General features: G+C 43.8%; 1 protein-coding gene across 2 annotated transcripts in view; it reads right to left on the bottom strand.

Moving 5' to 3' along the window:
• Positions 1 to 2,615: 2,615 nt before the first annotated feature.
• The window catches only part of ZNF318 (zinc finger protein 318), an 843,467-nt gene continuing 823,304 nt past the window's right edge, over positions 2,616 to 22,778 (bottom strand). The window contains exons 10-11 of one of the 2 annotated variants that reach the window (XM_044061112.1): positions 7,447 to 10,419; positions 2,616 to 7,206 (exon numbers count right to left, since the gene is read on the bottom strand). In XM_044061112.1, coding sequence (XP_043917047.1) covers positions 3,163 to 7,206; positions 7,447 to 10,419 — 7,017 coding nt within the window. In that variant the 3' untranslated portion in view covers positions 2,616 to 3,162. Of the gene's footprint in view, positions 10,420 to 22,778 lie in introns of both variants that reach the window. The other variant, XM_044061104.1, reaches the window with a different exon arrangement.

The following is a 22,778-nucleotide window of genomic DNA, read 5'->3' as shown; positions in this document are numbered from 1 at the left end:
CCTTGTTCAATGGTTCCCATCTTTAAGGGTGACCAATTATTTTATCTAGTTTCTTCAAGACTGGCTCCACCACATCAAGATCCTTCTATGTCTGCTGCGCTACTAGATCTAGGAAGTTCATCAGCGGGCAGCACCACCCAAGAAAGCAGATGAGACAGCTTCAAAAGCCTTCATGAAAACACATTCTTCAGGAGAGGGCGTATCAGTGGACCAACCCCCTCGCTGTTTCACTAATTCTAAGATATCGACTGAGGTGACTACTTTCTGATGGGATTGGGGGATTCTTCATCATTAAGGTCTGTCTTCTGTGCCCGACTCAGGGGAGGTGTCCAAATGATGACTTCTGCATGTTCATTTCCTAGGACCCTGTCTCAGGTGGGTTTTAAGAGAAGGATCAGAATTAGACTGGGATCTTAAATGTCAAATAGCTCCAAGGCTAAGTGGAGCTGACTGTCCCAATCAATACGGACATGTGGAGTTTTTGGAGTGGAGCAGATTGTAAGTCACCTCTTCTCTTGGTCTGTCAAGAACCCTTTCAAATTCCTTGCAGAGGCTGCAATCAGAGCCAAAGTGACATTCATCTGATCTGAAAAAGGGAGAGGAGCAATGTCCTCCACTCCAATGTGGACAATGACAAGCTATGAGGAACACAGGCCCAAACAGGCAGAAAAGGATCTAAAAGCTTTGAAGGTGACTAAACCCTCACACACCCAGCTCCAAGACTCATCCCAATCTGACAGCATCGGATTCAAGAGAGTAAGGGACACTGTTGGAGTCTAAGTGGACAGGACTGTTGGCTCCAAATCAGATGCTCCAGAAAGGCTTAGCCCCATGAGAACTAGACTTGAATGTTGGACTGTGACAGAAGAAACTAATGTGGGGTAACTGAACCCATATCAAGTGTGCCTGCAGAGGATGGTGCCAGGAGAACCCCTAGTTGGATCTGCGTCCGGAGAAACCGCTGCATCACATGTTCAACATCCGCTTTAAGTCTTCCTGATTAACATAAGGACCTTAACAAAGAAGCTACCAAATGTGGTTTGGAAGAACAACTCTTCTGTATAAAAAAGGTGAGTGGAGCCTAGGGCTCTCACCAGCTCCTGTGAGAAACAAGTGGCGGCAGCGTGGGTGATCAGACCAAGGAACACACTGGCTTGGACTTTCTGGGAGATTTTGGCGCCAGACCCAAGATTTCAGGTGGACAGATTTCTTTACTTCTCTGATCTCTTTTCAGGAAGTGCAGATTTACCTTTTTCCCCCCCCTTCCAGCTCCTTGCGCCAGGCTTTCTCGTTAACAGACTCTGGTTTCTTGGCTAGAGAAACTGAAGATGGTTGAGCAAAAGATTAAGGCTATGAAGTGAGCCCAGTGTGGGCCAGGATCAACCTTTCAGATCCAGCTTTTCCCTACAGCCTTGTAAGGCCCTTGTTTCAAAAAAAGCACAAGTATCACAGTCCACATCCAGGCGTGCTACCCCCAGAAGTGCACACAGAGTAAGGGTCCTGACCAGGAAGTACACACAGACAGAGGGTCCTGGGCGGGATCTTATGTCCACAGGCCATACACTTAAACCACTGGACTTTCCCACAGAAGGCAGTAAACTTAACATTCATACCTACATACACACACACACACACACACATTATATATATATATATATATATATATATATATATATATATATAGGTATAGATATATATATATATATATATATATATATATATATATATATATATATATATATATAAATATAAGGGAAGGGAGATAAATGGTAACAATTAAAACTACAGGAATTCGTACAAAGGTAAAAGTCAAACTACAACAACTGCAAATAATTAGAGCCATTAAAAACCATGTCTCTTCCAATCAGACGGCAAACGAGATCTGAGGTACTTTACAGGAAGCAGAAATAATTGTGGGTAGGGAAAGAGTCAAAGCCCAATATCCTCAACTTGCAAAGTATCTGATAACCCAAAGTTTGAATCGCACAAACACTGACACTGGATCTAAAATATTTCCAAGCGGCTTACAAATTAAATTACCATTATTTTTTCCATATTAATTCTGCTCCCCATGAGAACATCATCAGCTATTAAACCGCTTCAAAATGCTTGTGTTCTCCAATTTATACACATTTAAAACACAGACAGAAATTATCTGATCACCTTTTATTGTTGAAGAAATACAAACACATTCTGATAAAGTAATATTTACATGAAACACCACAAAATGTACATCCTTTAAACAGCAAGTGTTTTACAGTTCTGTCCCCCATCAAACAAGGTATTCAAGGTTCAGGAGTCAAGTCCATCTTGGGATCCTCATTCAGTTCTTCTTCATCTTCAGTTCTCAAACTGCTAAACGATGCAACAGATAATGGTTACTTAACATATAAAACAACATAGCAACCTGCCAGTTTAAATCACTTGACACCTCAAAAAATAGTTTTAAGTCCACTCTCTTACCAAGTTATTGTCTTCGCCAGCTCGAGCCCTGAAGTTTTTCCATCCTCTTAAGGAATACGGAGAAGAGAACAAATCTGACAGTGTTATCACATGGGCAAAGTTTATGCCCAACTGCACTGTAGATGAGGACACAATTACATAAAAATGTGCAATTTATCAGGAAAAAAAAACAATTTTATTTTGTGCAACTTACATAAGCTACCAAAGGTGATCACTTAACATGTTAGGTAAAATACAGATTTTACGCAGCTGTTTACACATTTTTCTTCAACTTCAGAAAGGGCTTGGCTTTTTTTTTTTCTCATAAACCTGACATGGAATGTTTTAAGCGACTCAAACTGCTTTGTGAAACAAAACCTAAAAAATAAAAAGAAATACCAACAAGCATTACAGAGCGATTCATATCAGCAATAAAACTGACGCAACACAGAAAACCTATAAAGAAAAGACTAGAGATCACGAACACTTTACAAGAACATATATCTACAGTCAAAAGCAGAATTTATATACAAAGAAAACAGCATCTTCATGTTAAATATATACATGTATACACAGGCACTACAGATGATCTATTTATAGATCTATATATTGATCTCTCTATATATAGATATACATAGAATATATATCTCAATTGGACAAAACATCTGTTAGTGCACAAAAAACAAAAGAATTTTACAACCCTTATTCATGGGTCTGTTGCTAGGTTTCTTCACATGCAGTGGAATTTTCTGTTTCACACAGCTCTTTTTTGTCCTCAGCTCCTGACACAGAGGTGGTACCTTCATTTAGTTCTCCCTCTGCTTCATGTCTATTATCTTCCACAGCTGACTCAGGTTTGTCCGTTACCATCTTAAGCTCTTTGGCATCTGACCCTTCTGTTACAGTTTGTGCATTTTCTTCAGGGGGCTCCTCTTCTTCAGCCAACTCCCCATCGTAACTCAATATGGGCATTTCCACTGTGTCAGAACTGTCATCTTTGTTACCATCTGCCAAGTCACTGAAATCAGAAACATGAGAGATAACAGGCATATCCAAGTCTGCTATGCCGGTCACTGCACAATCAGTAACCAATTCTACATTTGATCTACTGATGTGCAGAAACATTTTTTCTGAGCTGGAGGCACACGAGTCCTCATCTTTCAGTACTTGTGATGCCAGAATACCCAGATTAGTACCTGGGCATGCCAGTTGTTCTGCATTTAAGCCACAAATTGTGTTAGTTTCTGTGTCATTACCTGCACAATCACCTACCTTCTGGGTATCACAAGTGTCACCCTTACTTGTAATGTCTGCGCTTAAGCTGATCATTTTCTCACACACAGTTTCTGAGGTAGCAAGAACTGTCTCAACTTTTGAGCTTGTATCGGTCTCAGTATCGGGGACACAACATACAGCAGCGGTTTCATTAACAGCCTCATTATTAGTCTCCAAAGTACAGTCAGCATCTGTAAACTCATGCTTAGATTTCAAGTCCACATTTTCTAAATGTGCATGCTTAGATTTTGAGTCCACATTTTCTAAATGTGCATCAGTCTCAAGACTGCTTAAGCCAGAAGTTGTAATATTAACTATCTCTGGAGAAGGTTCACCATTTTCAAACTGCTGTTGTGCCACATTCTCTGCAGGTTCACTACTTAACCCAGTCAAAGTGCCATCTAATGGTACTAAATTACTAGAATTTACACTCTCAGATTTTATACAAGCTTCACTTTGAAGCACTCTTTTGCCAGCATCCATAACTTCAGGACAAATGTCTTTCGTCTCTGTGCCACTACATGGATGAGTTGCAACAATCTGCACAGACGTTACTGTTGTACCATCCTCATTTTTATCCTGAATGCTAGAATGTTTGGCTACAGCCTCATGACCCTCTTCCAACTTAACTGAATTAACATTGTTTTCTGTTCTCTCAGTTTCTAAGACAGCACCAGCACTGTTCTTTGAATGGCTCAAAACAGAATCTTCAGATCTCTCAAGTTTGCTATTAAATTTGTGTACCTGAACTTGAGGGGGGTTAAGATTCTCATGTAGTGATGAAATACCTGTACTGCTATAAACCTGAAGTATTACTGGCCAACATTCTTCAGTATTTTCATTACTAAATTCTGGTTCAACTGAAGTAGCACATGGGCTACCAGCCAACAAAGCAGCTGTCGGTTCAGTGACGTCTATATCTGCAGCCACTGTTTTAGCCTGACAATCAGGTAGACATGTGTCTGGCATTTCCTGCCCAGACTCTAGATGACTGTGGTCTTCATCGGTATCCATCATTTCAACACCAGCTACAGTAAACTCTCTAGTACTTGCACTCTGATCAGACTGAACACCTGGTGAAGTCAGGTTAACTACAGACTGCATGCAATTTCGACTGGTTTCTCTCTCCCCCACATCAGTAACTGAGGAATCCTTTTCTGACTGTAAAGTCTGCATACTTTGGGCAATGTGGCTACCACTAAACTCGGGTACTAACTCAGTGTTAGCTCTATCAAAATGCCCCTGAGAGGATTCTGAAGATCCTTCAGTACCAGAGGTATGGCAAGTGGATAGTGCTAAAACTACAGGTTCTTGGCCAACTGCTGCCAATGTGCTAGGTAAATGGGCATCTTCCATTTCAACATCAGACAATACAGATGAATCATTTCCCTTTTCAAGGTGGCATTCCAAAGTACTTGGAATACTTTTAGTTACAGATATTCTACAGTCTGTCTCACTTGTGTCCACAACACTGGTACTATCACCAAGAGATGGATGAAAAGGGTCCTCGTTTTCATTCCCACTGCAAGATAAACTGGCTGAGGGTCTCTCTCCTGGTGGGACAGGATATGCCAGGTCATGATCTTCCATTTCCACATCAGTTACTAGGCACCCATCTTTATTTTCATCTTCTACCTCTGACATCTGAATGTCTGTAGGAAAATGTTTAGTGGTAGAGGGGTATATAATCATGTCACAATCAGTGCCCCCCCTAATGGGCATTTCATTCCTAGGGTCTATGTCAGGCAACTTTGAGGTCTCTTCATTACTGACATTCAGAGTATCAGACAAAGGTGCATTTGGGGGATCTCTGCTAACATTAAACTGAGTGGACAAGTCTGTCCCTTCCATATTGTTATACTTTGTGGATAATAATTCTTCATTCTTAGTATCACACTGCAATTTGTTTGGGGCTTCCTGGCTGCTTGAAAAGGAAGATATTTCTCTGCTGGTGCTCTGACACAAACTATGATTTCCTTCACTAAGCTGCACTTTACAGGGTTCTGAGGACTGTTCTGTCTGTATCAAAATGTCTTGGGACTCGTGACCAACATCTGACTGGGCAGATAAGTCATTGTCTGTTACAACAGTTGGTGAGGTTTCTTCATTTTCAGATCCCAGTTTTAAAGTGTTTGGGGAATTCTGGCTCTCTCTAGGAAGGCAAACAGTCTGACTACTGTCCTCACCATGCACACTTAAGCTGGGAATTACTTTTTTACTGTCTTCCAACAATTCCAAATGGTCATTATGAACTTCTGCACTACCTAATATTAATGTGCCTGACAATCTGTCACTATCTGACAGAGAAGATGCGCTTACATTTTTTTCATTCTCAAGATCTAATTTTGCATTGCCCGACATACTCTGGCTAACTGTAGAATAAATCTTAGTGTCTACACTGTCCATATCATGGGTGTCAGGTGTTACTTTAAGGGATTCCTCAGTGGTATATTTGGAAACTTCCTCACTACTGCTCTCACACTGAATAGAACTTGAGGGTTTCAGACTTTCATTTGGCTTAGCAGAAAGTAGGCAGTCATCCTGTACCTCACTAAATAAATCAATGTTGGCTTTTTTGACACATGCTGGTACTACAGATTCCTTTGCTGCACTTTCACCCACACCAGAAACTTCGTTTGACTCCTTAGAGGATTCAGATTGTTCAAACTCACTCTGGCTTTGTACAGACTGTGCTGAAGTCATGTCTGGGTCTGCTTTAATGTCAGCAATGTTGTTAACTTTATCTGACAACTGAATCGATTCCCTATTTTCATTATGTCTTTGAGATAATATACCCAAAGGATCTTGTAATAACTCTACATCCCCAACTGCCTGTTCACCTGTCACAGCAAGGTCTTCCATTCCATTAAGGACTACATTTTCTTTAAGCTGAGAATGATTAACGTCTTGTACACTTTCGTTGACCCCTGACTGACCTAATGTTATGGAACTTTGTTTGTTACCTACTTCAGGCTGTATGTCAATGGACTCTGACGACTTAGGTTTTACATCATTTTTATTTTCCTCCTCAAACTTTGATGTACTAGAGGATGACTGAGAAACCTCTGAAGCACATGCAATAAACTCCGGAGGACTTGTCAAATCTACATCTGTGCCTGTACTAGCCTTCAAGACCGCATTTGTTGTGTGTCCATTACCTACATCAGTCTTTGTGTTAATGGACTCAGGTGATCTAGGTTTTACATCATTTTTATTCTCCTCCTCAAATTTTGATATACCAGAGGATGCCTGAGAAACCTCTGAAGCACAAGTAACTGACTCCAGAGGACTTGTCAAACCTGCATCATCTGGACCTGCACTAGCCTTCAAGGCTGTATTTATGTGCCCGTTACCTACATCAGTCTTTGTGTTAATGGACTCAGATGACCTAGGATTTACATCATTTTTATTTTCCTCCTTAAATGTTGATGTACTAGAGGATGCCGGAGAAACCTCTGAAGCACATCTAACTAGCTCTGGAGGACTTGCCTGAGAAACCTCTGAAGCACATGTAACTAGCTCTGGAGAACTTGTCAAACCTACATCATCTGTGCCTGTACTAGCCTTCAAGGCTGTATTTATGTGCCCGTTACCTACATCAGTCTTTGTGTTAATGGACTCAGATGACCTAGGATTTACATCATTTTTATTTTCCTCCTTAAATGTTGATGTACTAGAGGATGCCGGAGAAACCTCTGAAGCACATCTAACTAGCTCTGGAGGACTTGCCAAACCTACATCATCTGTGCCTGTACTAGCCTTCAAGGCTGTATTTATGTGCCCGTTACCTACATCAGTCTTTGTGTTAATGGACTCAGATGACCTAGGATTTACATCATTTTTATTTTCCTCCTTAAATGTTGATGTACTAGAGGATGCCTGAGAAACCTCTGAAGCACATGTAACTAGCTCTGGAGAACTTGTCAAACCTACATCATCTGTGCCTGTGCTAGCCTTCAAGGCTGTATTTATGTGCCCGTTACCTACATCAGTCTTTGTGTTAATGGACTCAGATGACCTAGGATTTACATCATTTTTATTTTCCTCCTTAAATGTGGATGTACTAGAGGATGCCTGAGAAACCTCTGAAGCACATGTAACTAGCTCTGGAGAACTTGTCAAACCTACATCATCTGTGCCTGTACTAGCCTTCAAGGCTGTATTTATGTGCCCGTTACCTACATCAGTCTTTGTGTTAATGGACTCAGATGACCTAGGATTTACATCATTTTTATTTTCCTCCTTAAATGTGGATGTACTAGAGGATGCCTGAGAAACCTCTGAAGCACATGTAACTAGCTCTGGAGGACTTGTCAAACCTACATCATCTGTGCCTGTGCTAGCCTTCAAGGCTGTATTTATGTGCCCATTACCTACATCAGTCTTTGTGTTAATGGACTCAGATGACCTAGGATTTACATCATTTTTATTTTCCTCCTTAAATGTTGATGTACTAGAGGATGCCTGAGAAACCTCTGAAGCACATGTAACTAACTCTGGAGGACTTGTCAAACCTACATCATCTGTGCCTGTACTAGCCTTCGAGACTGCATTTGTTACACCACCACCTTCGGCTTTTACTTCAGGCTTTGGACCAACTACACTACCAGATTTTTTCCGGACCCCTTCAAAGATAAATTCTCCTTCATAAGGGAAAGCAGACTCTAAAACTATTTGGGGTCCAAAATAAACAGGATCCTTAACGACTTTACTTTGTGTTGTACACGAACTAGAATTAGGTGGAACTACTTCATCTTCACGTTTTATTTCCTTAGCCATTTCCAAGGATTCATTACCAGGTATGATGATGCCTGTCTTAGTCTCCACTTCAGAAAGAATTAGTGCTGGTGTTTTAACTTCAGAACTATTCTGTTCAGGAGGGTGAGGTGAGCCTAAACTTTTATTGGCATTGTTCTGTAAAACACCTTCCACATCATTAGCTTTAGCAGTCACATTTGGACTAGTTTTGGCTGCAAGTCCCCCACGAAACTCTTGTGAAGGCTTGAAATGCAGACTTCCAAACTTAAGGTCTGTTGGACATACCCTACTACTACTATAAAATATATTATAAAGATCTTTAGCATTGGCAGCAGATAGGCAAGCTTTTGGCTTATCATTTTTTTTCTGTGCACTGATTAATGCAGCCACAGGAGGCGGACGCACAACCTTAACTTGTGTGTTATCACTCTCTGAAACACCAGGTGCTACTTCATCTGAATGCCCTGCCATAACAGAAGTCTTTACTGCAGGAACTGCTGACTTTATGAGTGGAGTAGCTGTCTTAGTAGCTGAAGCTGAACCTGCTGCAGCTTTCACAATTAGGGGAGAAGTTTTCACAGGTGTAGCAGCCTGCCTTGCTGCTGCAATGGTGTTTGCAGGTTCAGTAGACTTTACAGTAGCTGCTGTCTTCACTGCTGTAGTAGAAAGTTTTGCTGGATCAGTAGACTTTGCCATGGTTGCTGTCTGCACTGCCGTGGCAGGAATCTTTTGAAGTTCAGTAGACTTTGCTATGGTTGCTTTCTGCACAGTTGTGGCAGAAATCTTTGCAGGTTCACTAGACTTTGCCATGGCTGCTGTCCGCACTGCTGTGGCAGAAATCTTTGCAGGTGCAGTGGACTTTGCCATGGCTGCTGTCTGCACTGCTGTGGCAGAAATCTTTGCAGGTGCAGTAGACTTTGCTATAGCTGCTGTCTGCACTGTTGTGCCAGCAGGCTTTGCAAGAGCAGTAGGCTTTGCCATGGCTGTTGCCTGCACTACTGCAGCATCAGTCCTGGCTGTTGATGTCGCTGTTTTCACTACTGTACCCACATTCTTTACAGATGCAGTGGAAATCTGTGATGCACTCTGCACTGTTGGAACTACAGGCTTCACTGCAGAATCAACAGAACTTACTTTAGCTTCACTTTTTGACTCTGAATTTTTCCCTTTTAAAATCCCTTCCTCACCACAAAGTGCTTTAGAGACTACATCTGGGACCAATTTAACCTCTTCCTTGTTACTGGTTTTCACAAAAGGCAATGGTCTGTCAGAAGTCCCACTAGATTTTATAGATAAAAATGTGTTCAAGGGTGCTGGCTTATTCACACTTACAGTACTACTTTTCCTGAATATTGTAGTGGGGGCAGGCAAATTGGGCCTTATTTTTGCTTGGTTTGTAGCGGTGCCAGAAGCACTTATTTTTGCTTGGTTTGTAGCGGTGCCAGAAGCAGAGGTCATGGAACATGGGGATACTGAAGCCATTTTACCATGGAGTTTGATGTCTGCAGGCTGACTTACTTCATGTGCTTTTGCATCTTTGCCTTTAATAACATTGCTTTCCTCCTTTAAAGTATTTAAAGTAACACTTTTATCATCCTCTTTATCAGACTTCTTCCACTTAAATGCTCCAAAGGTAGGAGTTGCTGGTTTACATTTTGACTCATCTGTTTTCTTATTCTGACTGGCAGATGCATTTGCAGACTCCCCCTTGTTTCTTTCTGTATTTATACTGCCATCTGTATTTGACTGAACTGCTCTCTCATTTTCTTCTGTCCTCCCTTTTTTTTCTTGCCTTTCTTCCTTTTCATTTTTCTCTTTTTCCTCATCTCTCTTTCGCTTTAGTTCAGCAGCACGTTTGCGCTCCGCTTCTAATCTCACAGCTAAGCCAGCCTGGCGATCCAAATTTCTTCTTTGCTCATACAGAGGGTTTTCTTCTACATATTTCTGCAAAACAGAGATCAATAAGAACAATTATGCACTATGTTTCACCATTCTGCTATTTGCCAGTTATAACATTACTTTTACTTTACCTATTTGTTAACCAGGTTAGTCCAACTAGGCTACTGGCCTTTTTTCAGGGAAGATCCAAGGTGGTATTTCTATTTCTAGGGGAAATCTAGCCAGGGCATCAGGGAACTTTGACACTTTGATAGATACCGCAGAGGACTGTTTACATCACACCTGAATTACCACCAACTCAAGCAGCTGGAACTTTGGTTTAATGTCTCATCCAAAGGATGGCACACCCAGAGGTGTGTAGCACCTCTTAGTTCTGCACTGCAGTGTCAGCAATCTAAAAATTAATCCAATCAAATGAAGTGGGAATACAACCCATAGCCTTCTGGTCTTCAGCACCAAAGGTAAGCAAATGACAATGGAAACTGCTACCCTGAAATCATGTCCCTGAAAAATATCCCCCACTTTTATACAAAAAAAGTACAGTAAAACCCAGTTAGGAACTTACCAAAATTACAGATGTTTCACGTTATCTTCACAGTTGCAAAAATCCTAGAAGGGATGACTGCCTGAAGGAGCCCAACATGCTGACTCAACTTCTACAATTTTACCTTTTCTCTTGTTTTCAATAAATTCCATCCCAACTGAGATGTCAGGACATAGGTGGTATTAAGAAGGGTGTTGTCTAACACCATATTCAGAACTTTGCCTGCCCTTGCTGCACAAGGGACTTGTCCAATACCTCAAGGCACAAGCTGACCTAGGAACTCATCACCAGGGAAAGATTTCACCCACAAAGACTAAATTTACCTCTACAGATGCTAGGTGATGTTAGATGGAGGAGGAAACCTTCTTTGCTATTCTCCTACCAGGTTAAGTGAGTAAGGTGCATGGGGTACCTTCCCCAACCCCAAGATGCTCAAAACAGGAAAACACAGGGTGTACATATGTGTGTGCGCGCGCACTACTGTGGGGGTGTGTAGCTGTGGTTAAGTGAATACACTTGATCCACAATCACCGTAAACTCCTAACACAACTGCCTATGTTTTTCATAACTGTCACTACTGCAATCATCGCTTATTTTGGAAACTCTTAGAACACATGCACCAGTTGGTGGTGGCTCTGAAAAAGCTACCTAGAGTGCAACCATTAAAGAATAGTCATAGCAAACCCTGCCATGGCCCTGGATGCAGACTCCAAATTGCAAATGTTTAGAGAAGACATGGATGGAAGACCAACTAAGTTGCTTCCATAAACAGATATCTACTCCTCTTTTAAGAATGTTGTGGTGGATGCTGTGGACCTAGTGGAATGTGTACTTTCATGGCCTGGCCCTGCTTTTCCCACGAAAGAGGTAAAGCCCAATAAAATAGAGAAGCCATTTTGATAATTTACTTGTTAACAGGATTCTCGTTCCCCTTTTGTATAGGAAACAAATAGCTTTTTGAATTTCCTGATTCCCTTAACTCTACCTAGAAAAAAATGCCAGGTGCATCTCTGCATGTCCAAACCAAACACGGAGGTGAATGCTCTGAATCAAGGCAAGTTCTGTCATCACTTTGGGAATAAAGTAGGACTGGTACTCACGGTGACCGTGTTTCTTTTTCCTTGTGCAAACACAATCATTATTATTAAATCACTTAAGACAGACAAATATACATTAAGAAAACAGAACAAATCTACATATTCAGATGTATTATACTTCATATGTTCTTTTTATAACGATCAATCCAACATTACATTTGTTTGTGTGTGTCTTTCGGCTTTTCCCAGTTAGGGGTCGCCACAGCGGAACTCCGGTCTGCTAATGATTGGTGGTGGATTTTTACGTACCGGGTTACCAGCCCTGACGCACAACCTTCAACGAAGGCATGCCCCATTCACATATGCCTCCACACAAAAGACGCTCTAGCTGAGAATCAAACAGGACAACGTCTTGTTACGAGGCGACAACGCTACCACTGCACCACCACCGCAGTTCTTCAATTCATAAATTGCTCAATTCCTACCTTACCTTAAACCTCACTCCTCCTCCTGAACATCAGTCTTGCATGCACTGTTCCTAGTTTTCATTTATTTCCATATAATTTGCTCCTCCCTATTCTGAAGATCCCACTTCCAGTTCTTTTATTGCTGTTACAATAAACAGTACATCAAATTGTTTATACTTGGACTTCCATTTTGTAGTAATTGCTTTTTTGGGAGCTGCCAGAGTTAAACTTAAGGTCTTACTATGTCTGAACACTTTAGATCCAGTGTTCCAACTGAAAAGAATAATTTCTTAAAAGTTACACCAATCTGCTCTTTCAAAATTTCTTACAGAGTACTCCTTAGGGGATTTTTAAAATCTGCCTACTCATTACACATCCCAAAACTAGAAGTTATGTACTCACCATAACTTTCGATTTATGTGGTCCATCTCGCCTCACATTCTTACTCACGGGTTCGGAGCCGAACATCGGCTCAGACTTGGCCAACTTATTTTTCTAGCACGAAGTCTCTAATTGGCTGGGCTAACCTGGTATCCCATGTTGCACCGCTCCATAGCCCCAGATCTAATTTGCAGCAACCCATAGTCACATCTCATGCACAACCACAGTTCAGTAAGGTAGAACACTATCCAGGGTAGCAAAGAAAAAACAACCAATACCGAAGGGTACTGAAGACAAATGTCGTCTCCAAATCCTCCAGGAGGGGGGGACAGGTGGGAAGGAACGTAAGACTGTGAGGCGAGATAGACCACATACATCGAACGTTATGGTGAGTACATAACTTCTAGATGTTATGTGGTCCAATCTCGCCTACATTCTTACTCACGGGACAGCATCCCCAGCACCTCTATCCTGGGAGGCTCAATGGAAGATGCTCCTGAGAACAGTGGAACCAAAGGAAGCCAGCCCCCTAGAAGCCACGTCTAATTTGTAATGAGTAATGAAGGTGTGGGGAGAAGCCCACGTGGCTGCAGCACAAATTTCATCCAAAGATAGCCTGGAATGATAAGCTACTGAAGCTTAAACAGCCCTGGTGGAGTGAGCCTTGACGGGAAACGGTAACTTTGTGCCTGCTGACGAATAGACATAGGAGATGAAATCAGAAATCCATCTGGAAATTGTAATCTTAGAAATAGGGGAACCTATTCTATTTTCTGAAAAGGACACAAACAGTAGGTTAGACTTACGAAGTTGTCTTGTCCTGTGTAAGTAAAATCGAAGCTGCCTGTGTATGTCCAACTGATGAAACTTAAACTCCGCCTTGTTGGAAAATTGAGGGAAAAAAAAGTACAGTTTTGTACCTACCATAAATGTAGATGTTCGAGGATCCACATTGCTGCAGTCCTAACTATTGGGTAGTCCGCTGTCCAGTCGGCCCGAATACCAAAGTATATGGCTGACGTCGGTCAGGGCGCATTAGACTGACGTCAGTACGTCAGGGTACTAATGCGCATGACCGACGTCATATCCTCAGTCTTTTCTTGCCCCAGATGTCAGAAGACCCTAAAAAGACAAGGCCTAATATACCTACACCAAAAACATGTATAATATATACAAAATCATCAGCATATAACCTCACCTACACAACCACCCCTAAACACAGAGGGGAAGGAGGGAGGGTAAATTGGACTGCAGCAATGTGGATCCTCGAACATCTACATTTATGGTAGGTACAAAACTGTACTATGTTCTTCGTTCCACATTGCTGCAGTCCTAACTATTGGGTAGAATCCCAAAGCAGAGGTAAGGGAGGCTGGCAAATCATAAAGAAGCAGGAGCTGACAACATGCCTTGCAAAATAGTTGTGGCAAAACCAGCCCTAGACTTAGAGTAGAGAGGAAGGTGATAATGCTTAGAGAAAGTATGCACTGAACTCCAAGTAGCTGCTTCCAAAATATCCTTAGTTGCCACCCCCCTTAGAAATGCTGTTGAAGTGGCAGTAGCCCTAGTGGAATGAGGCCTAATCCCAGCTGGAATCTCCTTGCCATGATGGGAATAACAAAATGCAATGCAAAACCCAATCCACCTAGAAATAGTTTGTTTTGACACAGGCTTGCCCTGCGAACTCAAAGCAAAAGAAACAAACAACTGCTGAGACTGCCTAAAATCCTTAGTCCTGCTCAAATAATAACGCAATTGCCTGTGCACATCTAAAGTGTGCAAAATCTTTTCCCCTTTATTTTGGGGATCTGCATAAAAAGTAGGCAAATGAATAGTTTGGTTTAAAGCCACACTAGAAACCACCTTAGGCATAAAAGAAGGATTAGTACGTAATGATACCCTATCCTTATGAAAAATCAAAAAGGCTCAACCGCCATAAGGGCCTGTAACTCAGAAACCCTTCTTGCAGAAGTAATAGCCAACAAAAAAGCAGTCTTCCATGACAAGTATTTCAGTTCAGCAGTAGCTGCAGGCTCAAAAGGTTGTAGAGTAAGTTTCTCCAACACAAAATTGAGATCCCAAGCAGGAGTAGGAGCTCACGTGGGGTCTTATATTCTTTGCCCTCTAAGAAATTGCTTGAACAAAGGATGTGAAAACAATGGTGGGTCACAATCATAGTGAGCTGAAATTGCTGCAGCATGAATCTTAATGGAAGAGAAAGACAAACCTTTGTCCAATAACTCAGTAAGATATTGAAGAGCCACACTCAAATTAGGCTCTGAAATCTCCAAATTCTTTGCTGCAGTCCAAAATAAAAATCTCTTCCATTTTTCTGCGTACACTTTCCTTGTACTAGGTCTTCTGGCTTCCATAATCACATTTAAAACTTGTTGAGGAAGTTGAGACCTGCTGTCTTTCAAAACAGAATATGCCAGGCTGTTAGATGAAGAGAGTGAAGCTTGACATTGAGCAGACGACCGTCCTTCTGAGACAACAGATGTGGAATCAAGGGTAAAGGCCATGGAGGCTTCTTTACCAGACTCCTCAGTAATGGGTACCAGTGCTGCCGAGGCCAATCTGGAGCTATTAAAATCATCCTTGGCTTGTCTTGTCTGACCTTTAGAAGCACCTTTGGAAGAAGAGGCAGAGGTGGAAACGCATACACATGAAGATTTTTCCAAGTGAAAGAAAGAGCATCCACTTTCCAAGCTGTGTGATGAAACCTCTTTGTGCAAAACTTTGGCAGCTGGTGGTTCAGTGGAGAAGCGAACAGATCTATGTCTGGAGTTCCCCAGGACACTGTCAACTTTTGAAATACATGAAGATCCAGTTTCCACTCGTGGGGATCCATAATTTGTCTGCTTAACACATCTGCTAAGGAGTTCTGTGCTCCCGGCAGAAACCTTGCCTGAAGAGTTAGTTGCAAGCTGAGCGCAGTCTCCCATAAAATCATTGCTTGCCTGCACAATGGGTAAGAATGTGTTCCCCCTTGTTTGTTGATGTACCACATGACAGTTGTGTTGTCTGTTAGAATCAACACCTGCCCTGGAAGAAGTAACTCCTTGAAAGCCATTAATGCAAACTGGACTGCTAACATCTCCTTCATGTTGATATGTAGATGCTGTAGTCTGGCAGGCCACTTGTCTTGTATCCACTTTCCATTTAGATGAGCTCCCCAAGCAATGTCCGAGGCATCTGTCGTTAAAATCTGACTCGCCTCTGGCCGGGTCACAGAGAGTCCCTTGTTTAGGTGACATTCCTGAGCCCACCACAAAAATTCTTTTTGAAGGCAAGGTATTATTTGAATGACAGTGTCCAAATCCTGGCAGTGCTGTGTCCATACATTTTGAGATACCATTGTAGCTTCCTCATATGCAGTTTGGCATTGGGAAGCACCAGAATACAAGATGCCATGAACCCTAATGCTTGAAGGACTGTCCTTGCAGTCAGCATGGACTGATGAGATAGTTGATGGAAGTAAAGTGATAGACTCTGTTGTTTGTCCGGGGTTAAAAGGCCATCTGGGCTGCTGTATTCAGTCTCACACCCAGAAAGCACATGTCTTGAGAGGGTACTAGACTGGACTTTATTTCGTTCACAGAATACCCTAGGCATCTTAGCACTGCTATAACATATTCCAGATGCTGTAGAAGGTCTTCCTTTTCTTGAGCCAGAATCAGGCAGTCGTCCAAGTAAGGATAGATTTGAATTCCTTGTAGCCTGAAGTAAGCTATCACTGGAGCCAGAACCTTTGTGAATACTCTGGGCAGTAGATAAGCCAAAGGGCAATGCAGAGAACTGATAATGAGAATTTCCAGCTCGAAACGCAGATACTTCCTGCAACTTAGTCTTATAGGCACATGAAGGTAAGCTTCCTTGAGATCTAAAGTTACCATCCAGTGATCTTTGCCCAGCAGAGGTAAAAGCTGTTGTAACGTCAACATCTTGAACTTGGGAATGTCCAGATAAGTGTTGAGGATAGATAAATCCAAAATTGGTCTCCACGTGTTCCCCTTCTTTGGTACTAGGAACAGGCGAGAATAAAATCCTAGGCCCCTTTGTGATACAGGGACTGGCTGAATGGCCCCTATTTGGAGTAACTGAGAAATTTGCTTGTGAGCCTCTTTCCTTTGTGGAGGAGGAACGTCTGGCATGCCTTTGAAAGGGGCAATGTATGGAAATAAAACCTGTAACCGTGGTGAATGATATCCAACACCCATCTGTCTTGAGTAATTAAATCCCAATTTTCTTTGAAAAGAGACAGTCTTCCTCCCAAAGGAGCTGCCAGACGAGAATCTACTGGCAGCTGAAAAGGCAGGTCATTGGGTCTGTTTACGAAAGGACTGACCCCTGCCCTCACCAGAAGTCTGAGCAGGTGAACTCCCTGTTCTAGGCCTAAAAGAACCTTGAGCTCTGCCCCTACCAGGTCTAGACCTACCCCTAGACTGGGAATCATAAGCAGGATATGTCCAACCCTTAGTAGGCCAATTTCTACTAAACTTCGGTGGCTGCACCTGCAAAAATCTTTAACAGTTTGCATAGACTTAGCTTTGTCCTCCATTTTCTTTAAAACTGCTTCCACAGGCGAACCAAACAACACATCAGACTGTAAAGGAGCATCCAAAATCCTTGTCTTAACATGCTCAGCTAAATTCTGATCCCTCAACCAGGCATGCCTGCGAAGAACAGAACTAGTGGCAGCCACCCTCGAGGAGGCCTGTACAGCATCAAAACCACATTGCAAAGAATGCTTACCCACTTGTTCAGACACATGAACTAAATCCAGCAACTCTTTACACTCAATACCTTCCGCCAAAGCATCCACCTTAGATTTCAATTGTGAAAGGAGATAAATTTGATATTTTAGCATGTGAAACTGACAATTCAACGCCCTCATGGCTAAAGTGGAAGAAGTATACACTTTCTTTCCCCATCTATCCAAAGCCCTTGCCTCTTTATCAGTGGGAACAGGGTTTTTAACAACAGAGGCCTTAACACCTTTAGGTCCCTGAGAAACAGTTTCCGGGTCTGCCCTAGGACTCTTAAAAAGATACTTATGAGCTTCAGGCACCCTATAGTACCTATCAGGTTTAACAGGAGCAGGAGGCAAGGAATCAGGGTTCAAGGAAGCCTCTGCAAAAACATCTTCTACCACATTCAACACAGGAGGTATAGCTAAGGGCCTATGCTGGGGTAAAAACAAGAATTCCCTAAGCCTTTTCCTAGAATCAGAGTAATCTTGGCCTTCCCATTTAAAGTGCTCCCGCATGGAATGCAGAGTCTCTGAAAATGAGAAATCCTCAGGAGGAGAAGCTGTAGGAGTGGAATCATCCACATCAGAATCAGAATAAGGAGGATACTCCTGCAAGTCTTCCGCAGAAGACTCCGAAGCCTCTGAACACTGTTCCAAACTCTCAAACTCAGGTTCCACCCTAGGCCTCTTATCAGGAGGGGGCATAGAACCTCTAATCATAGTAATCAAATCTTCTGCCATTTTAAGCATATGTTTCTTAGGCACAGAACCTGAAGTGCTAGGAGAAGCCCCCACTGAAGCTAAACTTGGCCTACCTCTCAAAGAAGTTTTGGAAACAGAAGGAGAGGCTCTAACTACCTTGGGAAGAGAGGGAAGAACAGTTACCTGAGAGGCCCCCTCAGCCTGGCCTACCTCCTGAGAGGGCACATCCTGTAACAGTAAAGTCTCTGCCTGAGACTCCAAAGAAACTCCTGGCAAAACCTCTGACTCCACTGAGCCTTCTAAAGAACCGGCGTCCGGGACTGCGGTTCATCAACCCTAGGCTTTGCAGTTTTATCCTTGCGCTTCTTGGATGAAGCGGGCGTCGAGCATCCGGCGGCATTTTATAATTACAACGCTTCCCAAACACTAACCTGGCACAGTCTAACCTTCTCTTAATAGTGCGTTTGTTAAATCTAGCACAAGAGCGGCATCCAACAACGTCGTGCTCAGGCCCTAAACAAGGTATACACAAAGTATGGTAATCCCTATGAGGTATCTGTTTCCCACAAGAAATACAGTTATTCACTTTTTCTGACATCCGGTTAAATACTGAGGCAAGAAAAACCAAAACGTTCCAACGGGTACTTAGCCAACTTTGATTCGGTCTGAAACTCCGACTTCAGAAAATTTCAGAACGCCAACCTGCACTCGCAAAACTGCTTCTGCATCGGACCACGCGGCAAAAAAGACTGAGGATATGACGTCGGTCATGCGCATTAGTACCCTGACGTACTGACGTCAGTCTAATGCGCCCTGACCGACGTCAGCCATATACTTTGGTATTCGGGCCGACTGGACAGCGGACTACCCAATAGTTAGGACTGCAGCAATGTGGAACGAAGAACATCTGGCAGCTCAATAGACTGATTGAGATTAACGGCAGAGGTTACTTTCGGAAGAAAGGACGGATTAGGTCTCAAGAAAACCCTGTCCTTATGAAAGATTAAATACGGGGATTTGATGGACAACGCTTGAATCTCCGACACCCATCTGGCTGATGTGATAGCTATTAAGAATGCAGTCTTCCAAGACAGAAATTTTATTTCACAGGTGGCAGCTGGTTCGAAAGGTGATGAAGTCAGGGCCTGTAACACAAAATTCAAATCCCATGGGCATGATGGGTTCTGATACAGGAGGCCGTAGCAACACGGTGCCCCTCAAAAAGGCCTTACATAGTTTATGAGCCATGAGAGAAGGTTCGTAAGAGGTATGAAAATTAGAAATAGCGGCCAGCTGGACCTTAATGGTCGCAGGAGCAGAACCCTGCTGAAAAAGTGTGGATAAAAAATCTAAGACAGCAGGGATGGGGGCTGTGAAAGGATCCAGTCCCTAGGCCTGAGCCCAAATTGAAAATCTTTTCCGCTTGCTGGAGTAAATCTTCCTGGTAGAAGATTTATGAGAAGAAGATAAAATGTGTACTACCTCAGGTGAAAAACGATCAGGTGAAAAACGATGAAGTCTGACTAAAGATGGAAGTGGAGTAGCCAGGCTGTCAACCTGAGGGTCCGCAGGGAGGGATGGGACTGTCCCATGTGTGTCAGTAGGTCTGGTGCTGGGTCCAGAGTCCAAGGACTGTCCACTGCATACTGATGAAGAAAGGAGAACCAGACTTGGCGAGGCCAGTGTGGGGCAATTAGAATCATCTTGCTTCCCGAGGAAATGGCTTTCTGAATCACTCTTGGTAGCAAAGGAAACTGAGGGAAAGCATAGAGCAGACCGGGAGGCCAATCGTGGACTAGAGCATCCCTGGTTACTCCCCCTGTGGGGGGATCACAGTGAAGTAGTTGCTGCACTTGGCATTGTGGGGATTGGCAAAAAGGTCGCAGCAAGGCTGACCCCACCTGTTGAAAATCTGTTCCGCAACTCGGCGGTTCAGGGACCACTTGTAAAGCATCAGAATAGATCTGCTTAGCCTGTCTGTTATCACATGGGCCTTCCCCGGAATGTGCGTTGACACTAGGAACCGTCAGGAAGACACTGCCCACTGCCACACTTGTATGGCCTCTCTGCATAGGGGGTAAAATCTGGTTCCCCCTTGCTTGTTCAGATACCACACCACGGACATGTTGTCCGAGTGAATCGCAATCGTTCCTTGGGGGGGGGGGGGGCTCTGCAGTGCTTGCAAGGCAAGTAACACCGCTCTCATCTCTAGAACATTGATGTGCAGATGTACCTTGTGATCTTGCCAGGTGCCTTGGACCGTCCTGCCAAGATAATGCCCCCCCACCCCATCTGGGAGGTGTCCGTGGGCATAGGAATAAACAGATTCTCTTTGTTCAAGTTGGCGGAGCGTACCCACCAACAGAGGTCCTGTTTGCACCGATCAGTGAGTAGGATCAAATGGGACGGAAAGTTTCTGAAAGGACCATTGGGCAGAGAGGAGCCACTGTAGAAGCCTCAAGTGTAATCTGGCTAGAGGCACTAACATAATGGTGGCTGCCATGGATCCCAGGCGCTGTAGAACCCATCTGGCCTGAACCTTCTTGAGGGGTAGCAACGCGCGAACCTGACCCTGCAACACCTCTATCCTTTCTTGGGGCAGGAACACCCACATATGAACGGTGTCTAGCTCTGCGCCTATAAATGTGACACGCTGTGAGGGCAGTAAGGCAGACTTTCCCCAGTTCAAGGTAATTCCTAGTTGATGACAAAGGGCAATGGTCTTTTCCCTGGCCTGAATGAGAAGATGCCTGGTGGGGGCGGTGAGGAGCCAGTCGTCCAGGTATGGAAACACTTGGAATCCTTGATGTCTCAGATGAACTGTCACCACTGCCAAACACTTGGTGAACACCCTGGGGCCTGTTGTGAGACCAAAGGACAGGGCACGAAACTGGAAATGACCAGCTCCCAGCCAGAGGCGTAGGAGACTCCTGGATGCCCTGTCCATTTTGATATGGTAGTAAGCATCCTTGAGGTCGATGGAGTACATCCATACTTCTTTTCCCAGTAACGGAAAAATACACTGAAGGGTGACCATTCGGAACTCGGACTTTAGAACGTAGCGATTCAGTCGGCTGAGATCCAAGATGGGTCTCAGGTCCCCTGTTTTTATCGGCACCAAAGAGAGTCTTGAGTAAGTCCCTAATCCGATCTGGTCTAAGGGGACAGGTTAGATGACTCCTTTTTCCAGCAACTTTGAAATTTCTAGTGTTGCGTGACCCCTTTGACTGGGTGGAACGTCTGGGATTCTCTTGGCTGGAGGGGGGTCTGATAACAAGGGGATGGAATAACCTCCAGTAACTATACGAAGCACCCATCGATCCTGAGTGATACTTGCCCAGGCTTCCGGGTACAACGAAATGTGGTCCCTGACTGGCTCCGGAATAGCACAGTCGGGCAATACATCAGGGACGATGATAGGAAGGCCTGTGAAAGGAATCACGGTCTCCCGAATTGCGAGGGCCTCCTCTGCCCCTAGGGCGCGTCTCCCAGAATAGCCACCCCCTCCTCTGCCTCTAGAGGGGGATTCACCTTGAGTGGCAGGGAAAGACTTCTGTGACTTTTTGAACCACATCCCCCCACCCTCTGAGCCTTGGGGTAAGGCCTAGATGGAAGTGAAAAACGGACCCCTACGGCAGACAGGGTCTTTCCCTCTTGCTTGCATCTGGTGAGGGTATCTTTCACTTTGGTCCCAAAGAGTGAGGACCCATCAAAGGGGGCGTCAGTCAAGGAAGACTTGAAGGCCTCCGCAAAATGACACAGGCGCATCCAGGCTTGCCTCCTGAGGGCTACACCTGAGCTAGCTGCCCTGCTCGCCCCCTCAGCTGCATAAGATATGAGCCTCATGGATGAGTTGATAATAGAGCCACGAGTAGACAACTGGGCGTTAACCGTCTGTTTTAACCCCTCAGGTACGTTACCAGTCAGAGTATCTCCTAACTCTTTAAGGAGATCTCTCTGGAGCCAAGTAAAATGACAAAGATAATTCAGAGACCGAAGGGTGAAGGTCGCTGAAGAAGGTACGCTTCCCGTACCGATCCATATTCCTGGGACTCCTTGTTAGGAGGATGGACGGAGGAAGAAGACTCTGCTACTTCCTGCTGAGTGGCCACCGCCACCACCATGGCATCCACAGAAACTCCTTTGGACAGGAACTCTTTCCCAGGGGGAGCTGAAAAAAATTAAGGCGTCTGGGTACAGGTTCCACTGAGTCAGGAGTCTCCCATGCCCTTCGACAAATCAAATCTAGGAGCTCATCGAAGGGTGGAGACACCCAGGAGGCGGAGGGTTGAGCCCCAAAGGCGTTGAGGAATACAGACTCCTCCTCAGAGGGGGGTTTTGGATGACCAGCCGCCTCTCTGCCTCAAAATCTCCAGGATGTCGGAGAAAGAGATGTCATCGGAGGACGATTTGGGGAACCCCTCCGACTCTTCAAGGTCGGTATCAGAAGTGAGAGACTCATCCTTGGAGTCTATGTGCTTCCTCTTGCGCAACTTCTTTCTTGGGGGCTCCTCAGGCAC

The sequence above is a fragment of the Protopterus annectens genome, chromosome 1.part0 (genome assembly GCF_019279795.1).
Source record: "Protopterus annectens isolate FY-2018-M chromosome 1.part0, PAN1.0, whole genome shotgun sequence".
In the NCBI taxonomy this organism is placed as follows: Eukaryota; Metazoa; Chordata; order Ceratodontiformes; family Protopteridae; genus Protopterus; species Protopterus annectens.
Note: the sequence above shows the minus strand (reverse complement) of the source record. Positions and strands in the feature narration are given on the sequence as shown.